This window comes from Diplotaxodon limnothrissa, linkage group LG9, assembly GCF_057381915.1.
Source record: "Diplotaxodon limnothrissa isolate DT_005_m linkage group LG9, D_limnothrissa_male_GT1.1, whole genome shotgun sequence".
Taxonomy (NCBI): domain Eukaryota; kingdom Metazoa; phylum Chordata; class Actinopteri; order Cichliformes; family Cichlidae; genus Diplotaxodon; species Diplotaxodon limnothrissa.
In genome coordinates this window covers 13,166,684-13,185,456 of record NC_140604.1, presented here as the reverse complement: position 1 = coordinate 13,185,456, position 18,773 = coordinate 13,166,684, and the positions used below count along the sequence as shown (strand labels likewise).

General features: G+C 40.5%; 1 protein-coding gene and 1 pseudogene across 1 annotated transcript in view; both read right to left on the bottom strand.

Annotated features, from left to right (window-relative positions):
- LOC146625282 (uncharacterized) overlaps window positions 1-18,773 on the bottom strand; it is a 43,433-nt gene extending 24,660 nt beyond the window's left edge. Inside the window, exons 1-2 of the mRNA XM_085362746.1 lie at window positions 18,756-18,773; window positions 3,390-3,986 (exon numbers count right to left, since the gene is read on the bottom strand). Coding sequence (XP_085218872.1) covers window positions 3,390-3,986; window positions 18,756-18,773 — 615 coding nt within the window. The remainder of the gene's footprint in view (window positions 1-3,389; window positions 3,987-18,755) is intronic.
- Window positions 14,266-16,327, bottom strand: LOC146625283 (uncharacterized; annotated as a pseudogene).

The window sequence follows — 18,773 nt, the reverse complement described above, 5'->3', positions numbered from 1 at the left end:
ATATAGATATATATAGATATAGATAGATATATATAGATATAGATAGATATATATAGATATAGATAGATATAGATATAGATATATATAGATATATTTGAATGATACGGTTAGCGCCCAGTTAGCTCCTAGCATTTCTCAACAGCTTTTTCATTGCTCAAAATAAGCGTCACACTCACAGGAGGCCGGTAAACCAGTTGAAACGGTGTGCAATTTATCAAGACTCAACCCCAGGTAGGCCAATTATGGATCTTCGGATCAACATTATGTCAGCAGCTGTTCTCAACTGTGAACTACGTTAAAAACAAACACCGTTCACGCCTCACAGATGACAGCTTACAGTCCTGTGTAAAGATGAAAGGGACTTGGTACAGCCCCGATTTGCAGATGCTGTGCGCAGAGGTTCAGGAGCAGAACCTCTCCGCTCAGGTGCGTCCGCCTGAGCGTTTATACCGCTGTCTGCTTTGGTCGCAAAGCCATCATGGATGTCTGTGGAGATCTGGCTTTTTTTAGATTCAGTTAAAATCAAGGCACTCGAAAAGATCCTCTGGAAAAGAGTAATATTCTTGAAACAGAGTTTAACACACAGAATTATAAGGACAGTAAGAAATTACACACAGAATATAGCGAGACAGTTAGCAGAAAGCAAAGTGAAGCGAACCCCATGGTGAAGAGCCTTTAAGCACAAACATAACAAATTTGCAAAGGGATAACAAACAGTCGTTATAATTAATCACACATTGAAATATCAGACAAATCAACAATACAGCTCTTCCAATTAGCTGCTCGTTAATATTATGCTGAACACAGTCCAAAAGATTCAACAAGTCACATCAGTCTCTACTGTCTGTCTACTGTTTACTATAATAGCCAAGAAGCTAAAAAAGGTAAACAGCAGTTTTCTCAATTCCTACTGAGTGTTATCGTTTCAGGACAATACCAGGTAAGCAGATGTGTCGTTTACTTTTGTGGGATTTTACACAACCCAGGAAAAATAATTAATACATAATAGGCTTGGAGTGAAGATATGAATCATAATCAAGCAGCCCGCCCCCTCCCCTTTCGACAGGTTGTGTGTGAGACTTCAGCACAGCATCAAGCAGGCGCACCGAGGGCCCTGACACTCAGTTTTTACATATATGCTGTCAACGTTAACGCTGTCATCAAGATTGACACAATTACAATTTTTAACCCATCTGGAGCGCAGAATGCACGAACTTTGGACAAACTGTCCGAAATACATTGACAGAGACATTTCAGGGATTTCTGATTTCTGCGCTCCAGAACGGATTAACTGTGTAAAATTTTTAATCACGTAATCGTGATGTCAGCATTGACATTAAGTTTAACCCTCAAACCTCAAGAGAATCTTTCCTTCTCTTCAGATTCACTGTGATCCAGTGATGGGAGTGATTTCAGCCCTGAGTGATCACGCTGATGTTTGCACAGAGCAGACAATGAGGTGAATGTTTGGGCACATTGGTAACAGTGAAACAGTTTATTAGTAACGTGGGATCGTTTGTGTTCGGAGTATGAACTGAAATTCCTGAAGCTCTTGTCACACTGGTCACAGCTGTAGTTTCCTTCCATGTGTGCCCATTCATGAAAAATACGATTACCTGATTGTGAGAAGCTTTTGTCACAGTGTCTGCACTTGTATGGTTTCTCTCCTGTGTGGACTTGTTTGTGTGTTTTAAGCTGACCTGCAGTAATGAAGGATGACCCACACTGATCACAGAGGTGCTTTTTAACCCCACTGTGAATCAGTTCATGGCGTTTTAATCTACTTGATGTGGTGAAACTTTTCCCACATTCTTTACAGTATTTCAGTTTGTCTCCAGTGTGTCTACGTCGATGTACTTTTAAGGTGTATTGGTGACTGAAAGCTTTCCCACAAAGGTCACAACGAAAGTCTTTCCCACCACCACAGTGAGGACAGGGTTGAGAACTGGATCCATCTGTGTCGCTCTGCTTCTAAACAAAGACACAAAGACAGTGTAAGTCAGTCCTTCAACATTTTTATCATGAACGTCGCCTGAAATAAAGAGCATCTCTGCAGACGTCCAATTACATTTTACTGTTTCAGTTAACACACTCAGTTTACTGGGCTGCAATAACTGAGAAGGCAGACCTCCATCTGTGGGGAAAGAGCGAGACACCTGCCTGTCCCCTGTGCTTTGGAAGAGGGACCCTAGAACACCTCCTTAGCAGCTGCCCAAGGGCCCTGGCCGATGGTCGGTATCGTTGGCGGCACGACCAGGTGCTCAGAGTAGTTGCTGAAAAGATTGCCTCAGCAATCAGCACCAGCAAGCATCATCATGCTCCGAGGAAGGCAATCTCTTTTATTAAGGCTGGTGCGCCCACATTTGACAACTGGCCTCCTCAACACAGCCTCTGATTGGCAGCTACAGGCTGACCTGGGTAAACAACTAAAGTTCCCTCAGAACATTGCAAAAACATCACTCCGGCCAGACATGATAATTATTTCTGAGGCCTCAAAACAGCTGATCATGCTGGAACTCACAGTGCCCTGGGAAGAGCGGATTGAGGAGGCCAATGAAAGGAAACGAGGAAAGTACCAGGAACTAGTGCAGGAGTGCAGGGGAAGGGGCTGGAAGACTTTCTATGAGCCCATAGAAGTGGGTTGTAGGGGCTTTAAGATAAGATAAGATAAGATAAGATAAGATAAGATAACCTTTATTAGTCCCACACGTGGGAAATTTGTTTTGTCACAGCAGGAAGTGGACAGTGCAAAAGTTATGAGGCAAAAATTAGAATACAATAAGAATAAATACAGTACACAGCTGTACAGAATAGAATAAAATAATATACTATATACAGTAGAATAAAATAGAATAAAAATATACAATAAGATAAAAATAGAATACGAATGCTATATACAACTGAGTAAAAATACAACGATGCCAGAAAGGATTATTGCACTTAGTGTTATTGCACATGTAGGCCGGCTGGGCGTGGCTGGGGCAGCCAAGAAGAGGGCCATCCAGGCTGTGAGTGAAGCGGCAGAGAAAGCCACAAGGTGGCTGTGGATCAAGAGGGCTGATCCGTGGGTAGCTACTGGTACGCAAGTCGGGGCCTGATCACCCCCGGCTGGGTCGCCTGGGCGAGGGTGTATGACCCGAAACACCTGATGACCTTAGGATACATCACTGAAGATGAGTACCAGTGCATCCAGGAGATGTGTCTTTATAGCAATATTACCACCATAATACTACAGTAATATTAAAATCATAACTGACATGAAAATCTGAATAATCACTCAGAGCTGCTTTTCCATGCAGTAGAATTGCTAACATGCTAACACAGTTTAATGAGCAGAGTTGTTCCAAACAGTCAGGCTAAAATGACAAGATAACAATACAAATACATACCTCACAGTAACTGCACTTGTAGAGTCTCTTTCTGGTGTGGATCTGTTGGTGTAGGCTCAGGTTAAGTGGAGATTTAAAAGTCTTCTCACACAGGTCACATTTATAAGGTCTCTCCTCAGTATGGGTAAACATGTGTTGTTGTAACTTCGCATGTGTTGTAAACTGTTTGCCACACTGATCACAGCAGTACACATCTTGTCTGGTGTGAATGCTTAGGTGTCTATTTCGATTCCCTATATGGCTGAAAGTTTTTCCACAGATGTCACAGCTGTATGCCTTAATTCCAGAGTGGGTAACTAGATGCCTCTGTAAGCTGCTACTGTGAGTAAAAGCTCTGCCACACTGATCACAGTTGTACGCTTTAACTCCACTGTGGATGAGTTGGTGTTTTTTTAGAACATCCTTCCAGGAAAAAGTCTTTCCACACAAGTCACAGCTGAACGGTCTCTCTCCAGTGTGGATGACCTGATGATGTTTTAGATTACCCTTCTCAGTAAAATCCTTCCCACACTCGTCACAGCTGTATGTTTTCTCTCCCTTTCTTGGTTGAGGTTTGTCGGCCTCCTGAGAGCGCTGACTTCTCACTCCATGTTGGTCCTGCAGTGACAGAGATACAGAGGCAGTGAGTGAAATGCAGTCGTGGAACAAACTCAACCTTGAAATTCCCAACATAGTATGGAGCCCTGCAAGGGACATGAGAGGAAAAAAAATAAAGATGAACTTTTGCGAGATTTTGCAAAAGCCTTCAAATGCAACCTGTGAAGGATGCAGTCTATTTTGCAAGATCTTGGAAAACGTTTGTTCATCTCAATATTTTTCTCCCATGTCCCTCGCGGGGCTCCGTAACATTAACACTAGTTTTAGACCTGAAGGTGGAGTGTGGCACCAAACCCCTTAAAGGTCTCTTATCCCCACCTGCTGGTAGTTCTAACACATTACATCCAACCTGCTGTTAAAATAATTAATGACTGTTTAAACACTAAAATCATGCCCATCCCTGCTGCTTGTACACAAATATTAATGCCTCCATACTAACACACACAGAATAGTAATACACGTTTACCAAGTGAATACTTTTATACTTCCCATTTCCTATCATATATTTTTATGTTTTTTCTAATTTATTCAACATTGTGTGCAATTTTTCTCTTTTTTTTCTTCTTTTCTTTTTTTTCCCTTCTTTTTTCTCTTATTAGAATACAGAAAATGTTCAAGTAATTAGACGCAAATTCCACTAAAGGACGGATGGCAGTTGCTGTGACATTCTTGGAAAGGAAGAAAACTAAACCAGACAGAAGATAAAGTAAAAAAGCTAAAAAATGAAAAAGAGCCCCCAGAAGACATCAGCGCAGCTCAAAGGGGTCACAGCCCAATGGATCAGTGGTTGTATTTATTACAACAATCTCAAATGAGTTGCGTTAGAAACTCTACATTGGTAAATCATTCATTTAGAACAGTCATCGACAAACTGTTTGTGAATCAAGCCATTCTATGTAGGCAGCTACTGAAATAAGGATAAAAACAGGTCAGCGCCGTGAATGCTGCAGTGTTTTGTAACATAACTGTGTAGGCTGCTGACTCCCATTCTAAGACTCAATCTCTGTCTCTCCATTCACAAGAGAAACAGACAAGACAGACTGACAGTGGGAGGGAGATATGATTAAAGTGGAAATGAGACAAAAAAAGATCTGAGAGAGACTGAAGAGGACCGAGGACAACATAAAGGTCACCCACTCACAAAGGAGAGCAAGATGAAGAACATGCCCAGAATAGCAGCAGATAGGTCAGATGAAGAGAGAATCAAATAAAGTCATTAAACAATTCTTAAACGGGAATCACACGAAAGCAACACAAATAACAACAACAAAAAAAGTCTGTTTTTCTCTTACAGGTCACCGCTGCAACTAATATGGCGTCCACCTACAAATCACGAGCAGCTAAGCAGCAGCTTTTTTTTTTAGGGCTCCCTCTGGACACATATATCTTTAGTTGTTTGTCATCTGCCATTCAAAACACAAAAGACAAAACCAAGCTGCACAAGATCGTGAGTGCTGGTTACACAGAGGCTGATGAATATGGAAAATGAAGCATAATAGAAGCGGCTTCAAAGAGCAATATACTCCTCTGAGCAGTGAATGGTCAAGCAAGCATGTTGTTATTCAATCTGTCACAATGTTAGAGGGCTACAAAAAGGGAAGGACAGATGAGGTGATGTACACAACACAGAACTAATGGTGTTAAAAAACAAAACACTATTGGTTTAAAAAGTTGCTATTTCAATTTTAATAAAATCTTAATGTGTGTGTGTGAACACACACTTGGTAGCAATGAGGAGGGAAACTGCATTTTATAACCTGTGGAAAAAACCACAGGCTCTGGGTGGTGCAGTAATTATCACCACTCTCTCTGTGTCTGTGTATGTTCTCTCCGGGTACTACTCCTCCTTCCCATAGTCCAAAGACATGGGTGGAGATGGTTAATTAATGATTTTATTTTATTTTTTTGCCTGTCCCGTTTGGCTCTTTTGCCATCAGAATTATTGTCTAAAGGCAAAGAAAGATGCCCAACGGATTTACTTTACCAAACTGACCATCCCAGCCTTGCCGTAATGGTCCATTTGATTCACCTTTTATTGTTTATTTTATTTTCACTTGCTGAATACGGGACAGACTTGACTGGGGGAAAGAAGGGGAGAAAGAAAGAGAAACAGCTGAGAAGAGGGACGGGGGAGAAGGGCAAAAAACAAAAACCAACAGAATGAGCAGAAAAATTTTTTTTTAAAAATGCATATATCGATCACCTGGATCACCTGTTGAGAAAGAAAAAAGAAAACAAGCAGAAGAGAACAAGAGTAATAGAATAAACAACATCACAATGATATATGGGAATATGACAGTAAATACTAAATATTAAACATTATTGTGCAGCACATAAGATCAACAGAACACAGTGTGCTTTGAGGTAGGAGCCAAAAAGGGTGTAGTTTGTGGGTGTGATCACCCGTGTGTACACCTGTGAGCATGGACGCGCTTGTTTTTTTAAAAGGTTCCTTCATGTAATAATCTGCTAGAGGGTGTGGGGGGGCCACAGCCCCGTCCTCCAGGGCATGAAGCAGGTATGGAGGAGATCAAAACTCCAGACATCCAGAGGCCCCCAGAACACAATAGACCAAGGAAGACCAACAGAGGGGCAGCTGCGCCACTGTCCCAGAAAGAGCTGAGGAGAGTCCCAGATGAGGGCTCACTCAGCAGCCGCGGAGCAGAAGCCAGGGGGAGTTGCAGTGACGCGCCCGTGAGCTCCGCCGGCAGCCAGCCGTGCCTGAGTGACCGAGCCCCAGGCCGAGAGGCCGGGGGCACCCCACCTCCGAAGTGGCCCGAGCGAGCCCCAGGCTCCAGGCCCCGATAAGCGTCTGCCAAGGAGTGAGCCGGTGTGTACCCGGACGCCCATCCCCAGACACAAAGAACCACCAACGCACCGATGTCTGAGGGAGTCCGCCACTGGCAGGGGAAGTGGTGGTGGGGGGAGATAGCCCTCCATACCTTGGAGGGCCTGAGATGTCCCCAGAGAGGTGGCGCCTGATACCCAACCTGACATATAGACACAGACATACAGGCACACACATATACAAACATCCATTTCCACCCATATGCAATTACCCAGCACTCAACCAACGTGCAATTTTTCTCAGTGTGTTGCTAGCTGCTGTTGTAGGTTCGGCTGCTGTACATCACAGAGAGAGAAAAGAAAGAGACCTAACGTCACTCAGAGATGGAGAAAGATAAGACACACAGGACAGGAGAGGAAGAAGAGAGGTTAGATTTAAAGGGAAGGACTGCTCAGTGGGATTTGATCAACTGCAGATTAAAGCTTACATGTAAGTCCTCATGTGTTGAAATCAGATATTGGGTCTGTACATGTGACATTGTGTTTTTTTCATAAACTGAAAGATGCTGCAAAACAATCTGAGGCAGATTATTTAGTGAAGTGATTGTATATATAATAATATACGACACAGTCATATAACAGGTTGGGAGGATGAGAGTTTTAGACGTGACTGATTATTTGGTGAAACTGTGATATTTTCCTCACCTTCTGTGTTGAGCTCATTGTTTCCTCTGTAGTGACTCAGCTGAGTCCAGATGGCTGAAAATGTTCCTCTGCTGCTCCGTCAGACTCTTCTCCTCCTGCTGATCAGCTGGGACACAAAACAGATCTTTGTTAGGCTCCACACTGCACTGAAGAGTCAAAGTGTCTCATATGTCTCAAACTGTTCAGACTACTTCCATCAGGAAGGAGGTTCTGCAGCATCCGGTCCCGTACCAGCAGACTGAGAGACAGCTTTTTCCATCAGGCCATCAGACTGCTGAACACTTCATAGACACCTCAGCTTCACTACTGGAACTTCAACATTATGCACTCCATACTGTACAGTAACGCCACTGTTTTGCACATGTTTCACTCTGTATATTTTATTTTATATATTTTATTTATTGTTTACTCTATTTAATTTGTAAAATATGTGTACACACACACACACACACACACACACACACACACACACACACACACACACGTATTTAGTATACACATCCAGAAATACATATACTATTATATATTGTACATATATTTATTAGTTTCAGATGTAGCCATTCTTGTATTTTGCTTGTTTACATTATTGTATTTTGCACAACTCTGTTGCTTGTGAAGCTCGCACACAAGAATTTCACTCACATGTGCTGTACCAATGTACCTGCACATGTGATGTGACAATAAAAGTGATTTGATTTGATGTTCATCTGACAACACAAAGTACAAATTTCACTCTGATTGCTTGTAGAAATCTTGTGAGACGTGTTGTGCTGCAAAGTGAGGAAACTCTCTCACTCACTTATACTTCAGGAGGAACTTTGTGACATTGGCTCTAATATTCTAAGCAGCCCTTTACTATGACAGGGCCAGAAAGTCCTATTTGAAGGTTTGGGAGAAGGACCATGTTAAAGGTGGATTGGGGTTTATACACTTTGTTATGATACAGGTAAGGCTGTAAGAGCCTGAGAAGGTGTCCTGAATGAACCTCTAAAACCAGTTTTCAGCTAACGACTCTGCTTCAGTCTGGAAAACAGCAACTACAAGTTTAAAGACTCCATCAACAATTCACACCCAGCAACAGCCTGAACAGCTCCTCCTGTGGTTTCCACAAACAGGGACAGACCTCTTACTCCCCCACCCCACACTTTCAACTCCTTGAAAGTGCTTACCTTTAGATGAGCCCACAAACCGAGAGAAACTCCGCGATGAAGCTGCAACTCTTTCCAAACACAGGAAACAGATCAGGGAGCAGAGACCCACGTGGTTCACGCTGATCTCAGCTACGATCCAGGAGACAAGGGTGGGCAGATCGATGCAGATATCGATCCAAACGTTGGTACTACTGTAGTCTCTTTGAATTAAAAAGCAGCTCTCCTGTGTACCTCTGTCACTACCCAATCCGTACCGGAAACCGAATCGGTACCCCGCATGCGCGAAAGGTGTCTACTTCCGGTCAAAGCGTTTTACGATAGTTACGGGTCAGAGTATCTGTTAAGAATAATAAGTATCTCTTAAAATGTTTCCAATAATGAAACATTTCAATACAATGTAGACAAAAACGAAAAATTTAAAGATAGTTACGGATCAGGACTCCCCGATCCCTACCGCTCATGCGCAAGGGTTTTCTTCTTCCTCTGTTTGTTTATTGGCAGTTTACTCCCCAGTGTACGAGGACACTGCCACCTGCTGACCGAGCGAATAAACCCTATTGTTAACTGAATTAGCGTCATTACAAACGTGTGTTAAACTTGATTTAGTGATAGTCGAGTGTGTTTATGCTTGTCTGTGTGGAGAGGATTGTTGGAATAGTGATGATGATGTCCACTATCACTGTCAGTTGTCAGGAAACACTTCATCTGGCTGATGAATCTTCACGTGACATATTACAAAGTCTGTATTATTAACTCTGTAATTAGGCGCCATTCTTCTTATTTTACGGCGCTGTTGTTCAATCGGGGAACGCTCTCTGTTGAGGAGAAAAGCATGAATTTGTTTGTATACGGATTATTTATTTTGTTTAAATGTCCCGATAGTCGAAAAGGAGGCAGAACTGTTGAGAAATGCTATGAGCTAACTGGGTGATAACCGTATCATTGAAATATATAGACGAGACGACGAGGCTCCAGTTACAGCAGTGCAAGTAAACAAACAATAAATATAAGAAGAGTAAGAAAATAAATATACACTTTAGGACAAGGGGTAAAAGGATCAATAACAATTTAAAATTTATATTTTGATGATTTAAAGTCTCACACACAACCCGTCAAAAGGGGAGGGAGACCTGCTGCTTCCAAATAGAGCACATTTCATTCATAATGTTGTCAATCCAAGCCCATCATGTATTCATGATTTGAATCGTGGGTTGTACAAAATCCCAGAAAAAAAACTATGAACTAAGGTGTAGGTCTATTAGGTTATGTTGTGGTGATTCTCGGGTTGAGGGATGGGTGTTCATACTGGAGTGCAAAATTAAATGCTAATGGAAGATGGACAAGAAAAGTTCAAAGCCATCAGGTGCTCAGTTTAGAAAAAGAGAAAAGAAGAGGAGGAGTAACGAGCAAAAGATACAGGTAAGCAAATGTGTCATTGGATAATGGCAGGTCATGTATCCTGAAATAATCAGAATACTTTATTAATCCCTAAGTAAATTATGTGGGTTACAGTTGCTCCAAGAAGAAATAAAAAAAAAAAAAGTAACAGTAACAGACTAAACTCCAAACAATACATTATGTTACAGATTTGACAAATTTAAGAAATAGCACTAATATACTCGCCCAGGGCAACAAACAGACTACGACCGCCCCTGCATATTAGTATATTCTGAAGTAATTTGTTTCCCCAAATACCTCAGACCATTCACGGACCATCGAAATTGTTTAAATATACTATGAGGGCAGTGTCCTGACATAGGCATTGCATATATCCCAATTAACATGATACCCTGAAAGCGATGTAAAACTTTCTATACATTGTAATAGGGATGGAATAGACTTCCCAGGCTGCGTCATAAGTAACAACATATCATCTGCATTTTGTAGATATTTATGTTGATTTTACCCATCGAAATCCCAAATATGTTTACGTTATTTCTTCGTTTTTGTGCAAAAGGCTCTATAGCAATTACAAACAGCCTGGGGCAAAGGGGACAGAAGAGATTAGATATAAATCCGTTTGTCAATACGTGTGCTGAAGGCGAATCATATAATGTTTTTATCCACCTAATAAAATTGTCACTAAAACCAAATTTTTCTTATGTCTTAAACAGATCTTCCCACTCGACACAATCAAAGGCTTTAGAAGCATCCAGCGATAAGGCTACGTAATTTGGTAAATTGACCAGCCGCCTAATATTATCTGAACCATACCGGTTCAGAACAAAACCAGATTGCGCTGCATGTATCTTTGTATGCAAAGGTATGGGACGGTAACCGCTTGGGTCTAGAGGATCTTTCACAGTTTTAGGGATAAAGGTTATAAGTCCAGAATGCATTAACTGAGGTAATGAACCCACTTTAAACGCCTCATTATAAACATCGAACAGCATGGGGACTCAACATATCCTCCAATGCTCTATAGAAATCCAACGGTAACCCGTCTAATCCTGGAGCCTTATTAAGTGACATGCTGTTAATTGCGTGGGTAATCTCCTACTGTAATTGGAGCCTCTGTAATCTGCTGATCAGTAATAGAAAGCAGTGGCAGATTTAGATCAGTAAAGAATGCTTCAAATTCCTGTTCATCTAAACTACCTTGTGTAGAGTAAAGATTGTTGTAAAAGGCCCTGAATCCATCATTTATCTGTCTGGTAGAAGTTGAAATAATCCGTTTCGATTGTCATGTACCTGGGATGTGGTTCATACTGCCTTTTTAAGACCATATGCTAATAAATGGCTCGGCTTTTCTCCCATTTCCCAATATGCTTTATTTATACGAAATAAAGAATATTTTGTCTTTTTGTTATACAGGCCATTCAACTTATATTTAACATTATCAATTTTATTCAACTCCGTCTTTTGTATGAGAATGTACTACCGTTAACTCTGCCTCCGGGTCTTTAATTAAGGCCACATTTAAATGCCACCTGCAGCTTCGGGGTGTCTCCAAAATATTTCAAAGAAATAGGAAAAATTGGCACATGTTCTGAGATTACTATATTACCAATACTTGAATTTACAGAATTATTCGCTAAGGCTTCCGATATAAGAAAGTAGTCAATTCCAGTATAAACGTTATGAGGAGGAGAGTAGAAAGAATACTCACATTTCCTTCCTTTCTTTTTTTTTTGCCCCGTCTCTGTCCTGCCAGGCCCTCATTGGCCTTTCACGGCCAAAAAGGGAGCCCTGATTAATTGCAGTACCCTGTGATCTGTCAGGGCATGTGTCCAATTAGGGATGAGGAGGAGGGAGAGGAGTCTCTCTGGGACAATTCAACAAAAAGTACAGTAAAAGCATCCAATAAAACCATAAGAACAAAACACTGTACATTATTAAAAGATGATGAAAAATGATAAAACACAGCAACCCATGCAAGAATGATTAAAACATAAAGTTACACCCATCTATTCCATCCTGTGACCTGACACTACTTCATGAAAGAAAAAATCTAAAATAAAGATAAAACACTTACAGTATTAAATACAAAAACAACTATTGTTCCTTTATTCACACGCCTGATTCAGAATTATTTTCACACCAGATATCTTTCCTGACTGAACCTAAAAGCAGTATTAAAAAGAAAACTGCATCACAGATGATTTAGAAAGACTGCTTTAGAGGTTAGTCACAGCTGAAGCTTCCTGCGATCAAATGGCTGCTGGCAAAGATGCATGTTGTGCTGCGGTTCGTGTTTCTGTGGAGCTGAAATGCATCAAGTGCCTTAGAAGCACAGAGATACTTGTTTAAATGTTTAATGCAAGTAAACCCACAATGTCTTATAATAGCACTGACATGACAGGATACTGTGTCTATCCTTTCTACTTCAACATTTAGTAACTAAAACTATTTTGTAATTAAAACCTTACCCACCAGGGGGCAGCGTTGTACCAGAAAGTTTTACTTTGGTTGCCAACCCTGCAATAATAAGAAAAGCAGCACATGTTCTGTACTGATTACATAAGCGTTATATGCTCTCGAACACACCTTTAAGGTTAACTCTACCATGAGTGCCATGAGGAATTTGAGGGCCCATAGAAAAAAAATATCACTTTGGATTATGTAAAACTTTCTGTACACTTTGCATCCAGATAAAATCAGGGCACTCAAAAAGAACCTTTGAACAAAGGTTTAGAATTCTTGGAACTGAGTTTAATACACAGAATCATATGAACAGCAAGAAAATACATACAGAGTATAGCGAGACATTTACATGGCAGCAAGCAAAGCAAACCCTGTGGTGAAATGCATTTAAGCACAAACAGCAGAGAACCACAACATGACCGACACAAAAAATAGCAACCCGGGGAATATCAACCTCCTCCTGCCGTTGGGTACCCTTTCATCCTTTGTTCTCTCAAGGTCGATATGAAGTTTTTACCTCATAAGTAAAGTTTCAAATTCAAAAATGTCCTATAAACCCAATTATCAATGTGATATGCTCATCAATATTTTCCATCAGTTGTTAATCATGCTTGTACTTTGCTTCTTTTAATCTTACACTTATGTTCCATAGCTGTCTTTTTTCCACTAACTTTATGGCACTATTTCATAACTTTCTGAGTGCCAGTCCGAGAATCCATTATTTTTTAATTCTGTCCCTTTGTCAGTTTTATGGCCAAAGTGAGTCTGCAAAACGGCATTTGACAGTTAATCATTTTGACCATTTTTTAAGTGTGTGTGCCAGAAGTAGACTACTATCTATGATAAGAAAATGGTTTTCTCGCTTTCTGGCAGCTGAGGCAAGAAAAACAATCCCAGATGCATCCCCCGCAGGCCAGGTTTCTTTACCAAATAGGCTTTGGAAACACTGGACACAACATGAGGCAATAAAGATGAGCAGAGAGAAAGAGAAAGTTGAATTAGTTCCATGTTTGCACTTATCATTGTTGGCCATAGCACAATCAAAGGTTACTCATTGATCCCAATTATCTCATGTTATTGATCAACATGTGTTCATACAACAAGTCGTGCAAACACCATTAATATAATTGTAGATAATATTTGACCTAAATATGTTGGTCTTGTGGTTTTAAACATGTAGGTTAGATGCTTTTCACAGTGATTCCATTATATAAACACTTCAGAGTGTGTGTGTGTGTGTGTGTGTGTGTGTGTGTGTGTGTGTGTGTTGTATACGAGTAAATATGATTGCGTAGTATATCTGTGAGTATGTCCAGTCCAGTATATACATGTTACCAAAAAAACCAAAAACTAAAAGTTCATACCATTTCTTCCCGCTGTAAATAACACTGTTTTATTCAGGAAAAACCCAAACGTTTGCATTTTTTTTTTTTAAATCATCACTCTGTTTTTACGTGGCCTATCATTTTAAAAACTGGTATAAAGTTTGAGTCCACACTTTCAACCTAAGTTGAAGTAGAGACTCTGGGTCGCTGCACCTTTGTTGTTGCATCTTAAACTGGGCATGTGATTTTGACACGCCGACACGTCCGTCGACCCCTGGGGGTTAAAATGTAACTACTGGAACATTTTCATTCACAGTTGCCTCATCAGATTTTTACAGGAGATTTCACCTGAACTCTGTGGAGCCTGATCTCAAGAGTTTAAAGTCTGACACTGAAACCAGAAGAGGATCTTTCTGTCTCTTCAGATTCACAGTGATGGGAGTGATTTCAGCCCTGAGTGATCACGCTGATGTTTGCACAGAGCAGATAATGAAGTGAATGTTTGGGCACATTGGTAACAGTGAAACAGTTTATTAGTAACGTGGGATCGTTTGTGTTCGGAGTATGAACTGAGATTACTGAAGCTTTTGTCACACTGGTCACAGCTGTAGTTTCCTTCCATGTGTGTACATTCATGCTTGTTACGATGACCTGATCGTGAGAAGCTTTTGTCACAGTGTCTGCACTTGTATGGTTTCTCTCCTGTGTGGACTCGTTTGTGTGTTTTAAGCTGACTTGAAGTAGTGAAGGATGACCCACACTGATCACAGAGGTGCTTTTTCACCCCACTGTGAATCAGTTCATGGTTTTTTAAGTCACCTGATGTGGTGAAGCTTCTCCCACATTCTTTGCAGTTTTTCAGTTTGTCTCCAGTGTGTTTACGTTGATGTTTTTTTAGGGAGACTTGCCAATTGAAAGTTTTTCCACAAAGGTCACAACGAAAGTCTTTCCCACCACCACAGTAATGACAGGGTTGAGAACTGGATCCATCTGTGTCGCTCTGCTTCTGAACAAAGACACAAACACAGTGTAAGTCAGTCCTTCAACATTTTCATCCTGAACGTCGCCTGAAATAAAGCATCTCTGCAGACGTCCAATTACATTTTACTGTTTCAGTTAACACACTCAGTTTACTGGGCTGCAATAACTACAATACTACCACCATAATACTACAGTAATACTTATTTCATGTTACAATAACATCTGACTTACTACCATAAAAATATTTGAAGGGTACCAACACAGTACTAAATTACTAATGTAACACTCCAACAATACTAATTTAATACTGCATTAATAACACTGTAACTGTGCAGTTAAAACACTCAGCTGACCAAGACAAGAAAAACACTACTACCCCCATGACACTGCAATTATAATACTAAATGAGTATTTTAACACTAATGTCTGAAAGTACTAAAGTTATGAGGAAGCAATGACACTAATGCTAAAATACTACAATACCATTACGTAACAATACAACTTTATAAACCATTTATGCAGAAATAATATCACTGCCTGAACATTAAATAACAGAATCATATCAGTGTTCAGCACATTTCGTTTTTCACAATAGTGTAAACAAAAATCATAATTGAAATGAAAATCTGAATAATCACTCAGAGCTGCTTTTCCATGCAGTAGAATTGCTAACATGCTAACACAGTTTAATGAGCAGAGTTGTTCCAAACAGTCAGGCTAAAATGACAAGATAACAATATAAATACATACCTCACAGTAACTGCACTTGTAGAGTTTCTTTCTGTTGTGGATCTGTTGGTGTAGTTTCAGGTAATGTGGAGTTTTAAAAGTCTTTTCACACAGGTCACATTTACAAGGTCTCTCCTCAGTGTGGGTAAACATGTGGCGTTGTAAGTGTATGTCTTTAGCAAAGTGTTTGCCACACTGACCACAGCAGTACACATCTTCTCTGGTGTGAATGCGTAGATGTGCATTTCGGCTTCCACTCTGGCTGAAAGTTTTTCCACAGATGTCACAGCTGTATGCCTTAATTCCAGAGTGGGTAACTAGGTGCCTCTGTAAGCCGTTACTGCGATTAAAAGCTCTGCCACACTGATCACAGCTGTACGCTTTAACTCCACTGTGGATGAGTTGGTGTGTTTTTAGGGAACCCACGGAGGAAAAAGACTTTCCACACAACTCACAGCTGAACGGTCTCTCTCCAGTGTGGATGACCTGATGACGTTTTAGGAATGCCTTAAAAGTAAAACCCATCCCACACTCGTCACAGGTGTGTTTTTTCTCTCTCTTTCTTCTGTGAGGTTTGTCGGCCTCCTGAGAGCGCTGACTTCTCGCTCCATGTTGGTCCTGCAGTGACAGAGATACAAACAGAGGCAGTGAGTGAAATGCAGTCGTGGAACAAACTCAACCTTCAAACTTCCTCCATTAACACTAGTTTTAAACCTGAAGGTGGAGTGTGGCACCAAACACCTTAAAGGTCTCTTATCCCCACCTGCTGGTAGTTCTAACACATTACATCCAAACTCATGTTAAAAATGACTGTTCAAAAACTCTAAGGCTATGTTCACACCAAAAAATAATTTCCCCCAGGGATCAATAAAGTATTCTGATTCTGATTCTGATTCACACTGCAAGTCTTAATGCTCAATTCCGATGTTTTGATCAAATCAAATTTTTTTTGTCTGGTTGTTTACACTACAAATAAAATGTGACAGCAAACGTGCTCTAGTGTGAATGGTACACGGCCCTCAAATGGGCCGACATGCGCAAAAGAGGACGTCACACACAACACGCTCCGTTTAGACCCAGACCAGTATTGTTTGACTGATGGCCCTTAATGTAAAGACTTGTTTTGGACTTTACGTTTCCCAATTTTGCTTTAAGTCATAAAGTTATTTTGTTATTTACATATGGCCTATTAATTATCCTTATTGAAGCCCCTCTCTAAAACAGCAAAGGATAGTTGCAGATTTCTGTCAGAAGCTGCAGATTACACAGTACAAACAAAATGTTCACGTTGTCTTCCCAGCAGTTTCATTAACATCTACACTGAATGGCCAGGAAGCGTTCGCGATGTCTTCTCGGGCGCTTCTCTGGCGTTGAGAATCGGCGTCTGTCTTGTGTCAGTGACGTAAAAGATGGATTTAATGCGACATGACCGTTCAAACAGCAGTCGCTTTCTACAACATCAGATATGTATCGGATTCAGTACCACATACGAAAGTGACCCAGATTGGACTTAAAAATATAGGATTTGTGTCATTCACACTGTCATAGCATGATCGGATATGGGTCGCATAGGGCCAAAAAAAGTCAGATTTGATGCGCTTTCGCCTGCAGTGTGAACGTAGCTTAAAACCATGTCCATCTCTCCTGCTTGTACACAAATATTAATGCCAGCATACTAACACACTCAGAATAGTAATAAATGTTTAGCAGCTCTATACTTTTTTATATTTCCTCTTTCCTATAATAAATATGTATAATTTTCTAATTTATTCCATTATAATAGAGAGTTTGCAGCTGTGAGATTCCGACTGTGCTTCCCTTGCAAAAGTTAAAACCGATCGATCTCCGTTTGTCTCCCTTTGTTCACGGAATAAGTCTCTGAGTCAGCAAGGGCTGCTAGCGAAAACCTAACAATTGTGAGCTGTGACTCCTTTCCCCACGCTGCCAAAACTGCAAAACACTTAGCTGTGTCTCTAATAAAAACTCTGTAACTTTGCTCTGCTTCACTTCAGCAGCATCAGGTAAAGTTCATATGGTTTTCTTTCGTTTTTGATGTACTGCAGAATATTTTTATAAAATCCCAGGCGAGGAAAATCACCTTCAGGTTTCTCTGTGTTTTATCGTCAGTTACTTTGACACAAAGGCATCTGTTGTGATGCTTACACCTTTGATAAAGTCTCACAACTGTCAGCTTTGTTTTTATAGATATAAAAAATGGAAATGTACTGATGCATGATCTGAATTATAATATTTCCGACTGTCTGAGGCAAAATTTTTGCAAACAACAAGTTATTCGCACCCATTTACTTTTTACCCTTTTTTAAAAATAACAATTTCAAACTATTTACAGAACAATCATGCCACACAAATTATTTGTGCCACTCCAAAAATAATTTCTGTCCACTATAAAGGAAACATCACAGCCTGATGCCTGCAGGTCTGACAGCAGCAGGTGTGTCACTCCTGTTTCTACCTGGAGACAGCAGTCGCCTCATTGTTCTGACACACAACACAAAACTATCCACAACACTACACACTAACTACACAAGGCAACACATTAACTACACACTCCAAACACGCTAAACGTCACAAATCTCTCACGACTCAAAACTCGCTCTCTCTCTTTTTCTGCTGCCTCTCTCTCTCTCTCTCTCTCTCTCTGTCACTCTTAAAACTTCCCTTTTTTTTGTTTGTTTTTTTGCTCATAAGCAGAGAGTGCTCGCTGCGCTGTCCTTAGACAGTAAACGTGACGAAACTATTCAGGAAAAAACGGCGCGTATATATTGTTTATAATGACTCTGGTTTTACGTGGCCTATCAACACAATTTAAAAACTGGTATATACCACCTTGTTGCTTTGTCTTTAAGTGGTCATGTGATTGGCTTACCACGACTACTTTATTCTTCCTCAGTCAAACACTAAGCACTCATGCGATTGTTACTTGTAATGCCGTTATTCCCATCACTGTTCCTCAAAGCATTTCAACACAGTCCTCTTTGGTGACATCTGCTGGCCAAAAATATGAAGAACAGCTTGAATCTACAAATTATAATGAAGAGCTCCATTATAATTGCTCACTCTACAGAGCTCAGCTATCAATAATGATAATAATAATAATAATAATAATAATAATAATAATAATGTACTTCCACAGCATGTCTTTTATCCTGTCTTCCCTGTTTCATCCCAGCCGGTCAGAACAGATGAAACTGTGATATTTTCCTCACCTCCTGTGTTGAGCTCAT